The 18,351-nt window shown below is 40.7% G+C and overlaps 1 protein-coding gene across 4 annotated transcripts in view; it reads left to right on the top strand.

The window, feature by feature from the left end:
• The window catches only part of fndc4a (fibronectin type III domain containing 4a), a 236,708-nt gene that overhangs the window by 206,326 nt on the left and 12,031 nt on the right, over window positions 1-18,351 (top strand). The window contains exons 5-6 of one of the 4 annotated variants that reach the window (XR_007247574.2): window positions 5,635-5,768; window positions 12,545-13,055. Coding sequence is in view for 2 of the 4 variants with exons in the window: in XM_048531144.2 (XP_048387101.1) it covers window positions 5,635-5,768; window positions 7,395-7,475 (215 nt within the window). In the remaining 2 variants the exon portion in view is untranslated. Of the gene's footprint in view, window positions 1-5,634; window positions 5,769-7,394; window positions 8,509-12,544; window positions 13,056-18,351 lie in introns of those variants that run through there. The other 3 variants (XR_007247575.2, XM_048531144.2, XM_048531147.2) reach the window with 3 other exon arrangements.

Genomic DNA, 18,351 nt, shown 5'->3' with positions numbered 1-18,351 from the left:
TGCTCCACTCTGCCATTTGTCATCTCAACCCGTGTGTGTGTGTGTGTGTGTGTGTGTGTGTGAGAGAGAGAGAGACAGGGAGAAGCAAATAGATGAAAAAAAGGAAGGAAATATAATGAAAGGGATCAGGAATGTTGATGCTTTGGGTCAGGACCCTTCCTCAGAAATGGGGAGGGGAAGGGAGCTCAAATAAATAGAAAGAGGAGGGGTGGGACTGGGGAAGGTAGCTGGGATGGTGATGCAGGTAGGAAATGGTGGGGATTGGTCAGTGGGATGGTGGGGTGGGCAGGTGGGAAAGAAGATGGACGGGTTCTGTCAGGTCTAGGAGATGGGGAAGAGATGGAGGGGTGGAAATGGGATGAGGCCAGGAGTGGGCAGACTTTAAAACTGGTGAATTCTATTGTTAAGCCGGTAGGGTCGTGAGGCAGATTATGAGGAGATGCTCCTTCGTTTGTGGGTGATGTTATTGAGACACTGGAGGAGGCCCACAATGGACATGTTACCCAGGGAGTGATAGGGGGAGTTAAAATGGTTGGCGACGAGATGCTGTTCTCATTTGTCGCACACAGGGCGCAGATGCTCCGCAAAACAGTCTCCGAGTCTATGCTTCGTCTCACTGATGTGAAGGAGGCCACCACAGGAGGAACGGATAGAGTAGACCAAGTTGGCAGATGTGATCCACTATTCTCAATTCCTCCACCTCTGCTGCATCTGCTCCCAAGATGTAGCGTTCCACTCCCAGCCATCCCAGATGTCATCCTATTTCAAGGACCACAGCTTCCCCCCGCTCCAGTGATTTAAAAAAAAATGTCCTCAACCATATTGCTTGCATTTCCCACACTTATACCCTCAAACCCCCTTCCCCCAAACAAAAATAAAGACAGAACCCCCCAGTCTTTACACATCACCCCAACAACGTCCTCATCCAGCATATCAACCTCCACCACCTACAATATGACCTTACAACCAAAGGCATATTTCCTGCCCCCACCCCTATCTTCCTTCCATAGGGACCACTCACTCTACAACTCCCTCATCTGCTCCACATTCCCCCACCAAACCCAACATACCCAGCACCATTCCCCACAACAGCAGGAAATGTTACACCTGCCCGTATATCTTCCCACCCCCTCACGTCCATTCAAGGCCCAAATCAAACCTTTCATATCCGCAGGGGTTCACCTGCACATTCACTAACTTGGTCTGCCGTATCCATTGCCCCCGATGAGGCCTCCTCTACATTAGTGAGACCAGTTCTGATGAAGGGTCTAAAACCAGAACACTGCTCCTCTGATGCTGCCTGACCTAATGTGTTCCGCCAGCTCCACACTGTATTAACTAGGATATACAAGTGGCTTGTATAGAGATGAGTAATGATAAAGGCTATAAATCACTTGTGGGAGTGTAACCACATGGTAAGGTAGAGCACAATGAAAGAGATAATGGGAGCTTGTCTGAAGGTATAAGGATATTTGTAAAGAATTTTAATGTATAATTAAATTGATAAAAGGAAAATAGGCAGAGGGAGCCCAGATGTTGATCTTATAGAATATTTTTAAAATAGTTTCTTAGAACAGCAAATCCTGGAGCCAAGAAAGCAAGCTTCACTAACCTGGTATCATGCAACCTGTTAGATTAATTAATAACCTCATAGTAAAAATACCCCAAGATAGAAATAGCATAAATATGTTTGAATTTAACATGCAATTTGAGGGAGAGAGAAGGGTGTCCAAGAATAGTATTTTAAACTTAAATAAGAGCTATTATTAAGATATATAAACATAGGTAGCTGAAGTGAACCAGCAATAGGGTTAGGGGATAGGTTTATAGAGATGCAGTGGCAGACATTTTAAGACGATATTTCAGAACACATAGATAAATGAGAGAGAAATATTTCTAGTGGAGGACTCGCCATCACTGGTTGATGAATATGTTAAAGATAATATCAAACTTAAAGAAATAGCACATTATTTTGTAAAGATTGTGGCAACTCAGCAGATTGAACAATAGAAAATTCTGCAACGAATGACAAAAAGATTAACAAGGATGAATATAATTAGTGAAAGCTAGCTAGAAATTTCAAAAATATGAATATATAGTTAGAGTTCCTATGGATATTAAAAAGGAGAGGAAAAAACAACAAGTAAGCATTGGTCCTTTCGAAAGTAAAAGTGGGTTTGGGGAATTTATTATGGAAATCAGAAGGTGACAGATGAATTCAACACTATAGAGGATACAAGAATGTTGCGGTAGTTTAAAACAGCCACAGTTGAGTCTAAAGTACAGTTAATATAGATTTTATTCAACTATATGCCGGGTAGAAGCTTCAGCTAGTTGATTAAGATTGCTTCTCGTAAATGCAAAAGTTTCAGCATAGTTTAATACTTTCAACTTAATTCAGGTTTTCTACCTTTTATTTCAATCACAGCCTTGAGTCTACTGTTATCTATGGCAACCCAACAAGTAGTTTTCTCTCAACCCCTGAATGGCTTTCTCAATGGCCCAATTCTTCCTCACCAGCATTTCTCTGCCTAGTATGGCATTTATTACCCATCCCTGATTTCCCAGCAGGCAACTATGAGTTAACCACATTGCTGCATGCCCGAAGTCACATTTAAAGATGACAGATTCCTTCCCTAAAGGACATTAGTGAACCCAATGAGCTTTACCAACAATTGACAATGGGTTCATGGTAGCTTGTAGCATTCTAAATAGATTTGTCAATGTCCCTGCAATCTCTAGCCTGGTGCTCTCACAGAGGTGGTACCTAGGAGGAGGAGAAGGTTCAGTGTCACTGAACTAGTAATCCAAAGGCCCATGTAACATTCTGGGGACCCCAGTTTGAACTCCACCATGCCATTTTAGTGCAACTTAGAATTCAAAAGAATCTGGAATTAAAAGTCTAATGCTAGCTGTGAAAACATTGCCAATTGTCATAAAAACCCATCTGATTTACTAATGCTTTTTAGAGAAGGAAAACTATCCTTATCGGCTCTGGTCAACGTGTAACTCCAGACTTCAGTGGCCCACAGCACCTCATGAATGCCTGGTTTTGAGTTGCAAGTAACCATGATTCTATCACTTATTCCTTGAACAATTTATATTATTTATAACCTTTCCCATAAGTTAAATTGTCCTTTTGTCTTCAAAGTTCTGAAATACAGTAAGGTTAATTCCCAAAAAACACTTTCAATCTAATTAGTCCAAACAAAAGGAACTGTATCAGCTTCCACACAAGGTGCAACAGATCTACAACTATCCATGGCATTAAAATGAGACAGACAAAGTCTGTTGCTGGCATATGTCAATAATGGAAGCTTCCTCACAGTTACACCTTATCTTTTTAAAATTCATTCATGGGATGAGGGCATCACTGGCTGGGCAGCATTTCAACATTTATTGCCCATCTATAATTGCCCAGAGAGCAGTGAAGAGTCAACCACATTGCTGTGGGTCTGGAGTCACATGTAGGCTAGACTAGGTAAGGATGGCAGGTTCCTTCCCTAAAGGATGCTAGTGAACCAGTTGGTTTTTCCTAACAGTCGGCAATGGATCCACAGTCACCATTAGACTCTTAATTCCAGATAGTTATTGAATTCAAATTCCACCATCTGCCATGGCAGGATTCAAACCCAGGTCCGCAGAACATTATGTGGGTCTTTGGATTAAACATTCCAGCGATAATACCACTAGGCCATCATGTCTCCCCATTATCTCCATAACAGTAATTCAATTCAATAACATTTTTGGTTCAAAGAAAAGTTTTTCAGTCTGCTAACACTTACATCCACAAGGAGGAAAAAAGCCAGGTTGTGAAATTCTCACTGACAGACCCCATATTTTCTCTGCTTAGTGAGTATCAAACCTTATTACAACCCTGTCCCGGAGTGATCCTCTGAGAGGCTTCAGTCATGTCATATGAAACAATTGCTTTCGAACATACATTGTGTAATGAATTATTCTTAGACCAATTTTACTACAATATTGCTCTGAGATGTTTCACAAACAATAAACACCAACAACATTGAAGCATACAAGATTGGATCAGAGAGGGTTAATGAATATTGCAGGGTGGACGATTAGGCAGGCAGACAGAAAGAAGTGCAGCTGGGTCCTCAGCTTTTTAAAATATGTATAAAGGACTTTGATGAAACAACTAAAGGTATGGGTTGCTGACTGTGCCATTACACAAAGATAGAAGAGGTGCTAAGGGATAGATAGGTTAAGAAAGTGAGCAAATATCTAGAAAACAGAATATAATTTTGGAAAATGTAAAATTGTCTATTTTGACAGGAGGAGTTATAAAGCATATTATCTAACTGATGAAATATTGCAGGGCTCTGAGATGCGCATGGATGTGGGTGTCCTTGTGCATGCATGACAAGAAGCTAGCATGTTACAACTGGTAGCTAGTAAAGCTAATGGAATGTTATCACTTATTACGAGGGAAAAGGAATCATAGAGAGGTTATGTTTTAGGTGTCACTCATTTAAGACTGAGATGAAACAAATTCATTTCCCACAGAGGGTTGAATTCCCTTTCCTTTTGTTTTCTTTTGTACAGTCCTCCGGGTTCCATGCACATCAGGGACTTCCGTGGTTGGAAGTCAATGTATCGGCACATCGTTCAGCATGTACAGAACCTCGGAGCAGCTAAGTAGCTGTGCAATTTAGAATGAACATTGGTCGAATGTTTTCGGAACTCTGTTCCTCAAAAGGTGGTGGTACTTTTTTAGAGGCAGAGATAAACAGATCCTTGATAATCAAGGGGTGAATGATTATTAGGGAAAGGCTGGAATGTGGAGTAATCAGATCAGCCACAATCTTAATGAACTGTGGAGCAGGTTTGAGAGTTAAGTGGCTTGTTTCTGCTTCTTATTTGTAAGTTCATATGTTGTATACCTTCTGCTATACTTTGAAATTTAATGTTCAATCACTGGTTGGAGTCATGAACAGAGAAACTGTAAGTGCATCACTTAACCCTGTCATTGTTAAATACAATGGGGCAGCACAGTGGCTCGTTGGTGAGCACTGCTGCTTCAAAGCACCAGGGACCTCGGTTCAGTTCAAGCCTGGGACAACTGTCTGTGCGGAGTTTGCACATTCTCCCTGCATCTGTGTGATTTTCCTCCGGGTGCTCCAGTTTCCTCCCACAGTCCAAAGATGTGCAGGGTAAGTGGATTGGCCTTGCTAAATTGCCCATAGTGTCCAGGGATGTTTTGGTTAGGTGGATTAGGCATGGGGAAATTAGGGGTAGGGGAATGGGTCTGGATGGGATGCTCTTCAGAGGGGCAGTGTGGACTTGTGCCAAATGGCCTGTTTCCACACTGTAGGGATTCCATGATTTTATTCTAAGCCTCAAAAGCACATTTATTTTCTTGGTATTGGGAGCCATGATTTTAAGTTGAGAAGCATTGGTTACACTCTTATACAATGTAGCTGTATTTGATAGACATTATCTGCAATGCAAAGTTCCACCCTCAAGGGTGTTTTCCCCACATGGACACAGTTGGTCATTATTGTTGGTGGAGATTGTGCAGTTTGTCCATCCTCATACTTTAATCTTCAGACATGCATTGTTAGGAATTTTTTTTTCGCACATCACTGAACATGTTTTCCTTTTGGTTTATTCCAGCTGTTATAGCTCTCTTCTGCAGACAGTATGACATCATTAAAGACAACGACTCAAATAATAACAAGGAGAAGGCCAAGCCCTCATCAGAACACAGCACGCCAGAGCATCCGACTGGTGGATTAATGCGCAGTAAGGTAAGTAATTCAAATAGGCAGTGAGATTATGTTCCAAGGGATACTATCTATTTTCACTGATATATTTGATTCCATTTTAAAAAGCACATATGGAAAACAGTAGTAATTGTCTTTTAAAATCCAGCGAAACAAATTAAAATCATTAAAGGATTCAAATTTAAATTTGAAGTGTGAATAATATCATCAAGACTATGTATGCTGCTACCACAACTGCAGGGAGTACACTCACCACCTATACAGTTGCACTGCCAATGATGTCATTGCTAGGGATGCCACAAAGAGGTGCCTACATAAAAAAAATATGAGCAATAAAATTTCTGTTTTCAAATGTTTGAAACAAATTCAAATCATGGGCTCATGATTTGCTCGCTGTACTACTCTCAATACTTATCTGTCACCTTATTGAACCTGTCCCAATCATTGCTGTAGTACCATGGTGTGTTGACAGTCTTCAGGAGCAAATAAGTAAGTGGGAAGAAGGCTGTGAGCAGGTGGAAAAGGGACAAGCAGGGAGTTAGCAAGCAGGGTCATGGGTGAGGCAGAGAATGTCGGGGTATTGCGAGAGTCACATGCAAACCAAAGCGGTTATTTGGAAAACAGAGGTGGGAGCAAGGGGCTGGGGAAGTGGTCGAATAGAGAGAATGGGAAAGCAAGGCACTGAGGATGGCAAGTGAAATGGAAAGCAGAATGGTGAGTGGATGAGCAAGGTTTTGCAGATGCCAAATAAAGGAGAAGAGTCAATCGATGAGTGAGTAAACAGAATATCGAGGACACAGCATCAAGGGGGAGAATAGGGTGGCAAGATGAACTGCAAGTGCAGTGAAAGCGAAGTGAGTGTTCCCTGGACATCAGTGGCATTGTGCATGTGCACATTGGTGTGTTTTTTTTTGTTCAGCTAATTGATGTGATGTGGGTGTTCGTTGATTGGGCTAGCATTTATTGCTTATCCCTCGTTACCCTTGAGATGATGAGCTACTTCTTCAACTGTTGTGATGTATCTAGACCAAGGATGCTGTTAGGGGTGGAGTTCCTAGAATCTGATGCAGTAACACAAATTAGCAACAACTTCCATTTCACATGTTGATGCCATCAGCAGTGCCAACTTCCTCTGCTGGTGTGAGACTAGAAGATACACCATATCATCAAAGGAGCCATGTACAATATCAGGTAATCCAGTCCCCTGACTTGACTTTCTCAGAAGCATCAAAATCATGGCGATAATCAAATTAGAATGCAATATAATGACAGTTCTGATTTTCGGCTCCCTTTCCAGATGTATGATTGGCCTTACTGATCAGACATCTCTCAGAAATTGTTAGGTTTTCCTTTTCCATAGAAGTAGAGATTGAGCATAAAAATAACCAAATAAAGGACACCTCACATATGTTTTTAAGTTACAACACAGGAATAAACCACAAGACTTGCTATCATGATTTATACAAGATTCTACCCAATCTTCTTACCATTTCCTCTAACTGAATTTTATGCTCTAATCCTTTCTTCATCTGACATATTTAGTTTTCCCTCCATGTGGTTGTTCATCCTACACTGGGTAAAGACACCTGTCCTGAATTTGTTATTGAATTTATTAGTGACTATTTTGACTTCAACCTTGTTGATTTACAGGCTGCTCCAACACTTGGAAACACTAATTACAAATTTGGAAAAGGCCTAGAAACAGGCACAGGGATCACAGTACATGATTGACCTGTGCTTGCTGTTTCTGATGAAGACGGCATAAAAATTTCATGTTACATTTGAAGCCAGCACTAAGCATGCTGAGTGGTTTTCACTACTGAGCATGGACATAAAACCCAGAGATTCATGGGTTCATGGACCACGCAAAAACAATGTATTAAATGGGAGAAGCATTTTGGCTAGGTATTGGTAGTTATGCCAATAGCGACCTTAAATTGGAAAAGGAAAAGAAGTCACAATGTAACAGATGTGCACTTCAAGGTCCTCTGACACATCAGAGGAGGTCTTGCTGAAGAAAGTAGGGAGGGGAGAAGAGCAGTCCTTGAGCTTCAAGTGACTAGGAAACTCCACAACCAAACACTGAGAAGCAATGGAAGACAACAGCTGGCATGTTCAAATACAGCACTACACTTACGAGAGAGTGGACATAGGGCTGCAAGATAATCAGTGATGCCATGCAACTGGTTTAGGCTAATTAATATACGTCCAAATGTTATGTCTTCATCCTACCCCTTTTCGTCCTAAGTTGATCCTGGCATCAAGGGCTGTGCTTTCGGAATGGCAAATTCGTGCATCAGATCATGATCACACACACTCTGGTAAGAACAGCATGCACCTCAAGCGTGAAATAGACTCTGAAAGCATTACTAAAGCAGTCAGCACAGTGTACTAAGTGCTCATTTTATGTAGAAGTTTGGCTCCCAATATATGAATGGAGTCAGCTGATAGGCCTTGAATCAAATATTAATTACACAGTGGACTGATATATATCATCGATATCAACATCAGCTGCCAGGATAATTGACAAACACTATGTGCTGCCAATTGGACATTGAAGAAGTAGAAGACATTCCAGTTGTTTTAATCTCTGAATTTGAATGCAGTGCCATTAAGTGATACATGGGCAGACAGTGGCGCTGCAGCATAGGACGCCTGCTAGCCTGGCAAAGCTGTATACTGGCTGCACCCACTTACACCACAGTGGATGACAGACTGCAAACTATTGGAGCTGTAACCTGCTCCATTTTGAAAGAAGCCAGACCCACAGGAGTTCATGGTCATGTTCAATCACTGACAATTCCATCTTTAACCTCTTCTGAGAAGCATCTCCAAAAGGCAACAGTTTCACTTAATACATCCTTATTAAAATGTTCAATGCTGAGTTTGAAATGGAATATTGATCCATGAAGAAAATGAAGGGAATGGCCTCCAGCTAAGAGTTCTTTGTCCTGTCAGGCTTCAGGTCAAGTAGAATAGTATAGCTTGTTTTCTGAAAATCTGCAATAAAACACCACACAGGAGATGGCTTTACAAAATATCATTAGCAGGTATCAACCTGACAACCTAAAGGGAAGAAGCATAAGGGAAATTAGGAGAACTAAATTATGAAGAATAGAGGTAAGAAGAGATTTTCTGTGGAAACTATAACTGGGACCTTTTTGTGTTGACGGAATGCTTAAACAAATTGGAAATGAAATTTCAATTCTGAGCTTTTAACTGAAACCATAGGCTTGATTTTTCAACCTCAAACTGGACTGGTCAACGTCTATTGTGTATAAGATACTATATATTGACTCAAACCGGGTTATCATGCCAATCACTGAAATTATAGACAGTGAGCTGGTGGAGAAATTGACAGTCGGGAAACCATTTTGAAATGATTAATTAATAAGCTACTGAGTTTGTGAAAGATCCAAGTACATGCTTTTTTTTCTTGCTCTGTCCATTTCTCCATCATTGGATTGGAAAATGTTTGGGAGTAATTTATGTTAGGGATGAGGAGGTGGTACAATAGTAGGAAGACAAGGCCATGATTGTGTGGAGTATACTGTCTGCTGGCAAAGGTGTCATTGCTCCTTTTCTGTCTCCATTTATTCATTGCTTTGAGCTTGCCAAAACAAATAGAGAGAGATTGACAGGGGCAGAGACTTAATTTGTTGGTAGTTCACATAATGTCTTTTTTGTGTGCCCTCCCATACGCTCAGATCCTGTGTGGACCAGCTGATGGAAGTATTCTGACATTTTTAACCTCTCCTTGCTACAACCTGAAGTCCCCATCTGCTTTAAGAAGACCACTATCACCCCAGTACCTAAGAAAGCACATGCAATGTGCCTCAACAAATATCGCCCAGTAGCTCTGACTTCCATAATTGAGGCACTTCAAGAGGTTCGTCAAGGCATACGTCAGCTCTAGCCTCTCAGCCAGCCTCGCTTCCTTGCAAGTTGCCTACCACAGCAGATGCCATTTCCCTAGCCCTACGCTCACCTCTGGAACATCTGAACACCAAGAATATCGATGTCAGGCTTCTACTTTGGGGTGACATGGCGGCTCAGCGATTAGCAGTGCTGCCTCACAGTGCCAGGGGCCTGGGTTCAGTTCCACCCTCGGTCGAATGTCTGTGTGGAGTTTGCACATTCTCCCTGTGTCTGCGTGATTTTTTTTCTCTGGGTACTCCAGTTTCCTCCCACAGTCCAAAGATGTGCATGTTAGGTGGATTGGCCTTGCTAAATTGCCCATAGTGTTCAGGGATGTGTAGCTTAGGTGGGTTATAGGGAGATGGGCCTGATTGGGATGCTCCAAGGGTTGTTGGGCTGAAGGGCCTGTTTCCATACTGTAGGGATTCTATGGTTCTACCTATCGACTACAGCTTCACCTTCAATACTATAATTCCAACGAAACTAATCTCAAAATTCCAAGTCCTAGGTCTCAGCTCTGCCGTCTGCCTTCCTGACCCACAGGCCGCGAATCAGTGAAGATAGAAAACAGCACCTTTTTCCATGATAATGCTCAATACCGATGCCCTGCAAGGATGTCTACTCAGCCGCCTCCTGTACTCCTTGTACAATCACAACTGTGTGGCCAAATTTTGTATGAAAGCCATTGACAAGTTCACTGATGACACCACCATCATAGGCTGGATATCTAACAGTGATAAATAAGAATATGGGAAGGAGATAAAGTGTTTGGTGTCATGGTGCATTGATAACAATCTCTCTCTCAATGTCACCAAAACAAGAGAACTGATCATTGACTTCAGGAAGAAAGGAGGACGTGCCCCTATCTACATAAGTGGAGCTGAAATGGAGAAGGCTGACAGCATCAAGTTCCCAGCAGTGACAATAACCAATAATCTGTCCTGGACCTCCCATGTAGTTGCAATGGTCAAAAAGGCACGACAAATCCTACTCTTTCCCAGCAAGCTTAGAAAATTTGGCATGCCCATAAGAGCCCTCGCCAACTTTTACAGAGGCACCGTAGAAAACATTCTATCTGGGTGCATAATGGCTTGGTACAGTAACTGCTCTGCCCAGGACTATAATAAACTACAGAAAGTTGTGTGCACAGCCCAGACCATCATGAAGGCCAACCTCCCATCAATGGACTCCATCTACACCACCTGTTGCTGCGGAAAAACTACCAACACAAAGACCCCTCCCACCTCAGTAACACTCTCTTCTAAACTCTTCCAACTGGCAGAAGATACAGAAGCTTAAACACACATACCAACAGTTTCAAGAACAGCTTCTTCCCTGCTGTTATTAGATTGCTGAACGGGCCTTTCTAACTTAAAGACTAATGTTGATATTGCTTTTGTGTATCACCTGTGTGGATGTAACAATGTCTGCCTCACTTTATCTAAACAACCTATGATCTGTATGTTCTTGTATGTTATGATCAGCCTGTACTGGTTGCAAAACAAAATTTTTCATTTAAAGTTGCTGAGAAGATTTGTGGCTTGGGTTGTGGATAAGGTTGTAGCCTTGCTCGCTGAGCCGGTGGATTTGGTTGCAGAAGTTTTGTCACTCTACTAGGTAGCATCATCAGTTCGCCTCCGGTGAAGCACTGGTGTTCTGTCCCACTTGTTATTTATATGCCTTGGTTTGCTGGGATGGTTGACATCACTTCCGTTCTGTTTTTCAGTGGTCTGTATATCAGGCCCAGTTCGCATGTTTTTTTTGGAGTTCTGGTTGGAATGCCAGGCCTCCAGGAATTCCCTGGCATGTCTCTGTTTGGCTTGTGCTTTTATGGATGTGTTTGCCCAGTCGAATTTGTGTCCTTCATTGTCCGTGTGTATTGAAACCGGTGAGAATCGGTCGAGACCGCTAAGAGACTAGCCACCAAGAGACATGACCAACTCTCTCTATTCTCAATATACACGGACAAAGAAGGACACAAATTCAACTGGGACAATGCATCGATAATAGCACGAGCCAAACAGAAACATGCCAGAGAATTCCTGGTGGCCTGGCATTCTGATTGGAACTCCATCAACAAACATATTGAACTGTACCCAATATACAAACTACTGAAAAACAGAACTGGAAGTAATGCCAACCATCCCAGCAAACTAAGACATATAAATAACAAACGGGGCAGAACACCAACACTTCACTGAATGGACACTGATGATGATATCTAGTTTGGTAGCAAAATGCCTGGAACTAATCATATCGTCTCCGCAAACAAGTTTATAACCTCAAAAGTTTTTATTGTACTCAGATACATGTGACAACAATCAACCAAATCAAATCAAAGACACTGCTTCTGAAGAAGGGTCCAGACCCGAAACATCAGCTTTCCTGCTCCTCTGATGCTGCTTGGCCTTCTGTGTTCATCCAGCTCCACACCTCGTTATCTCAGAGACTGCTTGGCTTAGCAGCTGCTAATTAGCCATTTTACACTTAATTTTGTACAGAAACAGGAGTTGCTGGAAAAGCTCAGCACATGTGGCAGCATCTGTGAAGAAAAAATCAGGGTTAACGTTTCGGGTCCTGTGACTCTTCGTCAGATACACTTAACTTGGGAGGAGCAGGAGTGAGTGGAGCACTCATGTTCCATTCTGCTTCATTCACCCTGCCAAAAGATCCATCCCCACATCACAGGTTTCTGTTGATTAGTAATGGCTTTTATTCTGTTGTTTTCTCCCCCAAAATCTCCTCTAAATATCTAAGCAAAATGGAAAAACTTAAGAATGTGCTCTACTCTACTCCCAAGTATTTCCTTCAAAGTGAATAAAAAAATCTCCCTGTAAGATTTGGTAACATATGTTTGATTCTATTTATTTTCTTGTTTTTAGTTCCAAAATAACACACCGGCAATTAACATCATTGAAGTTTGACTACTGCAGTATGGCTCTACAAATGGGACAAGTATTCAACAGACTAAAGGAACATTGTCTAAACCTTATGAATCCATATTTAGCATCATTAATACCATCTTTATGCCGAAAAGCATGCCATAGCAAAGGCTTCCTTTCCTCAAAGGACCTGCATGGAGATTAAGGCTGTGCTTAAGGGATTCTTTCTTCAGCATAAAGGGCCACCAAAGGTGACCCATGCAGATGATGTCCAGAGACATGCAGTATTGGCTCAGATCTACATGAAGCACTGCAGACATCAGAGCATCCTACTCCATTGAGGTCCTGCTCTCATTTAATGGTTTGCCAATCTAACATTCTTTGTCAAGTTTGTGGGGACCAATATGATGGTCAGCTCAGGGACTCAACACCTGGAAAGAGCTCAATTATGATATAGCATGGTTCTAGATCTGCACTCAGTGAATTTCCATGCACCTAATGGATTGAACAGGTGAGGAAGCACCAGCATGCTGACTGAGAGATTTTGTAAGTGTATCAATGATACTCAAATGAATCTATCCAACTTGAAAGAAACTCTCCATATGAGAGTCTAAATATCAGACTGTACAGAACATGACTTGTTTTGGTAACAGCACATTCTGGTTTACTGGTTTATTTTCCCTTTCCTTTAGGATTCAGCACACACTATATATGGAGAATCAGTTTGACTCCCATCAATTCTATTGAAGTCAAAATTACATTAATGTTTGAACTGTTTTATTGATTCATAACATTTCTGACAGGAAGGTTAACTCTAACAGGCAAAGAGATCTCCCTTTCTTTATAGAGTTAGTGCTCCCATTTATGCCTAACAATTGAGGTTAAAATATTCATTTTAAAGCAACACCTTACATAGTCATACGGTTGTATTTAGAAAGAGCAGAGTTGATTGGGAATAACGTCACTATCTTCTCAATTTTGGGGGATCTTTTGACGCTGTATGGTTAAAGAGGGAAGGCCGTTGAGCTGCTTAAATATTGCTCTGTACAAGTGGAAAGTCATCATTTTAAAGGCAGAGTCAAAGATAGAAACATTCTCTCCAAGAGATGAAGTGCCTGACATTGAGAATCACTGTCTGCCATGCCTCTGGCAATGCAAAACATGTGACAGGAAGAACATATCAAGCTGGTATTATAGTTCTAAATTTCAACAATAATAATAAGTTAACACAATAAATTTAATTGTGATTTTGTCCTCTGGTTCATTTTTTTTCCACGTTTTTCTGACATATCAGCTAGTCTGTGACAAAGAGCAGTCTCAGGAATCTGTTACATTTTATTTTGTAACTCAATTACAACAGTAATTGCCCTCTGTTTTTTTTTCCAGGCCCATCTGTGTGATAGGGACTGAATTTAGGCTGCACCTATATCTGCCAGCCAGGGATCACTTAGTCCTTGGTGGGCAGCTGGATTGTGATGCAGAGCACAGGTTCAATTCCCACAATGGCTGAGGTTGCTGTGAAGGACTCTTTCTCAACCTCTCCACTTGTCCGAGGTCTAGTGACTCGGATTAAACCACCACCAGTCATCTCTCTGTCTAATAAGACAGTAGGCCTACTTTACTTTTACCTGACAGCATAGTTACATTAAAATGACATGAAGATCAGTTTTCTATGATACCCTAGTGCAGTGCATGAAGGCATCCACGACATCTACCAACACCACACCAACACCAGATGGAGCGACAGTAAATACCATAATGTAGCAAGGCTGGCACATGAGATATTTACTGATCACTAGCTTATAACCCATACCATGAGATGTTCCATTAATATACTGTGTTTTTTCATCTTCAGCAAACCAAACAAAAAATCATTGCTTTGGAGCAAGTTTGAAAAAAACATTTAATTAGGTACATGGATCAGAAGGGTTTAGAGGGATGTGGACCAAATGTGGGCATTTGGAACTAACTGAGTGGGCACCATGGTGGGCATGGGCCAGTTTGGGCCAAAGGTCCTGTTTCCATGTTGTATTACTCTCTGACTCTACGACTGTATGAGTGGGAAACATCTAAATTGACAAGATGCGTCATTGACATGTAAAGGCTTGCATTCAATCTTCTGCTTATGACAAATTAGTTTTTCAAATGTACTTTTTAAATGTACTTTCATGAAGATAATGCTCCATTAAATTTTTGATTACTTGTTGATTAATTGAGACATGACCTTTGAAGTAAGATTGAGAACTGTAATGTCTGGGTGCCTAATAGGATATTTTGTTAACGCTTATAGTGCTATTTTTAATCTGTGGTTTTAAAATGTTTAAACTGGATGTGGTAGAATCTCTATCAGAAGGTCAGAGAGAGGAATTGTGCTCAAATGCAGTAAGCTAATAATTTGTCATGAATAATTGCAGGCAAATGATTCTCACTGAAAGTAGTATAGTATTGATACAATGGTATAAAAACAAACATAAGCCAGTTTGCACAAAGGAGATGAATGCCCAGTACAGCAATTCTCCATTTTACATTTGGAATTGCATCCCCAACGGTGTCATTTAAGGTAATGGTTCCCTTGAAATTGAGCAGAAAATGAAGGCCTTTCATTTTCGCACTGTAGGCCACAGCTCACCAGTAATCTCACCCCCATTTTCAGCAGACATAGTATGTTGAATATATCACATTATCAGCTGAAATGTGGAAAGCAATTAAACATGCATGGCATGAATTCACTCCAGATTTCGATTACGCACTTCATTTTTTCTGAACATAACTTACAAACATACTTCAAAGTTGCTCAAACTCTTCACTAAACATTGAGAGCATCAAGACTCACATGTAGATCTATGCATTTAATGCTCAAGTGCCCACTCTTGTTCAGTGAGATTCCAACTGAGAAGAGAGCCACATATTTACCTTCAGTAACTATTCATTAGTCTCATCGTTGCTGTGTGATTATAACACGCCTGATGCTTGAGTATTTTTATTATTGAATATTATTATTTAAGGATTTGAATTGTGTTTGTCCAGTAGATTTCCAGTCTTCCACAATTTGCAAGTTAGTGGTCCTGAAATTTCTAAGGGATTTTTGTCTTTAGCCACTTATAGCAGCTCTCGAGGGAATTATGATGGACAACCAATATTGGCCAAATGGTATTCCAGGCTAGGTTACTTAGGAATCTTAATGGTAAATGCAAAGTGCCTTTTGGAATATGTCATGGCTTTGCAAAAGACTTTAGGCAGTATTGTAGACAGGGGATGTTCTCAAAGGGCTAAACAGACTTCTTAATATATAAAGCTGGATTAAAATTCACTTATATTTTTGTGCCTGTCCGAAATCACGTGTGTCTAAAATACTTAGCTTTTCACTTTTAATCACATATTAAGATTAAATCTTATGCAGGCAATGAGAGGGATGGTGCAGGTTGACTACAGGCTAAAGCATGACTGAGCTTTTAGCCCACTGTTAGGTTAATACTATCAGTAGCGGGATGAGTCCTTTCAGTGATCACCAATTGTCCACTTAGAAGCCTCATATATAGCTGCAAGGCAGGAAAGGCCTACCATTGGCTATGGACAGTCAGAGTGGAAGTGAGAAAGTGATGGAGCCCTCAGCTGCCACCCTCTCAACTGGTTAAATGCCTCTACCACCACATTCACCACTAAAGAAGGTGGAAGATTCTTCCCTAATTTCTTTGTAAATTTGTAAATCAAAGTACATCTCTTATAATAGTTTGAAAAAAATGTACTGTATGCTTTAGTTCAAGAGATATATATGGACATAAATGTTGTTACTATTCTGTGGAGTTGCATTTATTATTTGGATGAACTTGGACCAGGTCGAAAAGGTTAACAATTATTTCATTTCCACTGTTGCATGTGATTACCTCCTTCCAGCAATCTGTTTTTCTTCTGAGAGAAAATATTTTCCGATGTACTTGTACTCGGTATATTTGAATGTGATCAAAATAATAATGTGTAAAAGCATTTAGTAAATTCAGAGTCAAACCAAACAATGATCCCAATTACCTGAATTTGCTAAACGTGGGATGCCGTGTTTGACTCAACTTCTGTGTCCTCATGTTACATTTTAAAATGGATCAAACAATCATGGTAGGATTGTGTACACTGCAGCAAATTGTCTGAGGTTATATAACAGTCAGCCTTTACATAATGAGTCTCAGAATGCCTGTCTGCCGCAGGAAACTGTTATTAATTATTGTAAAAATCCATCAGATTTCCTTCAAGGAAGGAAAATTTGCCATCCTCACCCAGTCTGACCAATTCCAGACCCACAATAATATGGTCATGTCTTAACTGCCCTTTAAGCCACATGGTTCAAGGGAAATTAGGGATGGACAGCCCAATGCTGGCATTGTGAGCCCCACCTACATCCAGGGAAAAATAAATTTATAACATCAATGGAGGGAGTTTAAATCTTCTTTTCAGGCCAGCATACCTGTGGCTCATTTTGTAAAAAGGGCTGTAAGAAAACAACTATAAAGCAAATTTATCCTTCTGGTCTTGTGAGCTTGAGCCTGTGATTCTGGCTTGAACTCTTAGGGTAAAGCCTTCACCTTTCCTCTGGACCACGTTCTTTCCACGGTAAGCTTACTAGTTGCCAGTTGCTACAGAAGAATCAAGAACTGTTCTTGATTCAGTTCTCACTGTTCATTTTGTCAGAATCTATCTCTCCCTCAGTTCACCAGAATCTCCAAAATCAGAGTAGCAGGGATGAAGGCTAAACACCCCGATCAATAGTCTGTCCCACTTCTTCTGAAATTGTGTTGTGTATGCATACTGAAAAGGACTGAGGATACCCAGCCTTCACAATAGTTTTTTCTACTTTAATGCAGGGAAACCTGAAAACATTAATACACTCAATGGGGATCTGTGACCTTACCAATTGTGAGAGAACTTACATTTGAACTCAATGGAAATTAAAATTGAGAGATTCAAAATTAGCTGCTGACTTTCTGTCACCAGTTACTCAAAGAGAAGACCAAACTCTGTTAGTTCATAGAATGCAAGTTTGTTCTTTACCTAAAAGTATTCAAGCTATAGCAAAATAAAAACAGAAACACTGGAGAAACTCAACAGGTCTGGCAGCATCTGTTGAATGTAAAACAGAATTGGCATTTTGTATTCCATTTGACTCTTCTTTTGAATCTGAGACCCATTTCAGAATTTGTAAATCCTTTGTATTGCACACGGCAGACCCACAGAGCTATTGTTACAGTATCCTGATGGAAATTACACTGAGTGAAGTAAAAGATCCTTTTGTTATTGTTAGCTTCCCTTTTGCACCGTTGAATCTTCGGCTCACAGGTATGACCTCGATGTGACCACCAACAAAGTCAGAAATGTTAACAGTCAATGCCAATATTCACTCTGAGCTTATGGAGAATAGCAACCACCCGAAAAATTAAATCGCAATATGAGTAGTTGCATTCAGGAATGGAGAATGAAAGGAAATTAAATGGAAATAAGCATATAAATCTATGTGAGAACTTTAAACAGTGGTTGTCACATCTTTAGGCTATCCCAACAAGATTTATACCTATTTTGAAGTGTAGTTTCTCCTTTTAAGAAACAACACAACAAGATAAATGACCACTTTTGGAGATAAAGGATGAATATTGACTATAACACCAAGGGCACCTGCTCTACTTCAAAATTTATCAAGTGATTATTTATATTCATCACAGACAGAGCAATCATTCAGTTGAAGGACACAAAGCGTACCCAGATGTCAGCTACAATTACATACTTTAATCTGAAAATGATAGTGAAAACATACCTATTTATTG

This window comes from Stegostoma tigrinum, chromosome 4 (genome assembly GCF_030684315.1).
Source record: "Stegostoma tigrinum isolate sSteTig4 chromosome 4, sSteTig4.hap1, whole genome shotgun sequence".
Lineage (NCBI taxonomy): Eukaryota > Metazoa > Chordata > Chondrichthyes > Orectolobiformes > Stegostomatidae > Stegostoma > Stegostoma tigrinum.
The sequence above is the reverse complement of the archived record's forward strand: the minus strand, read 5'-3'. Positions and strand labels throughout refer to the sequence as shown.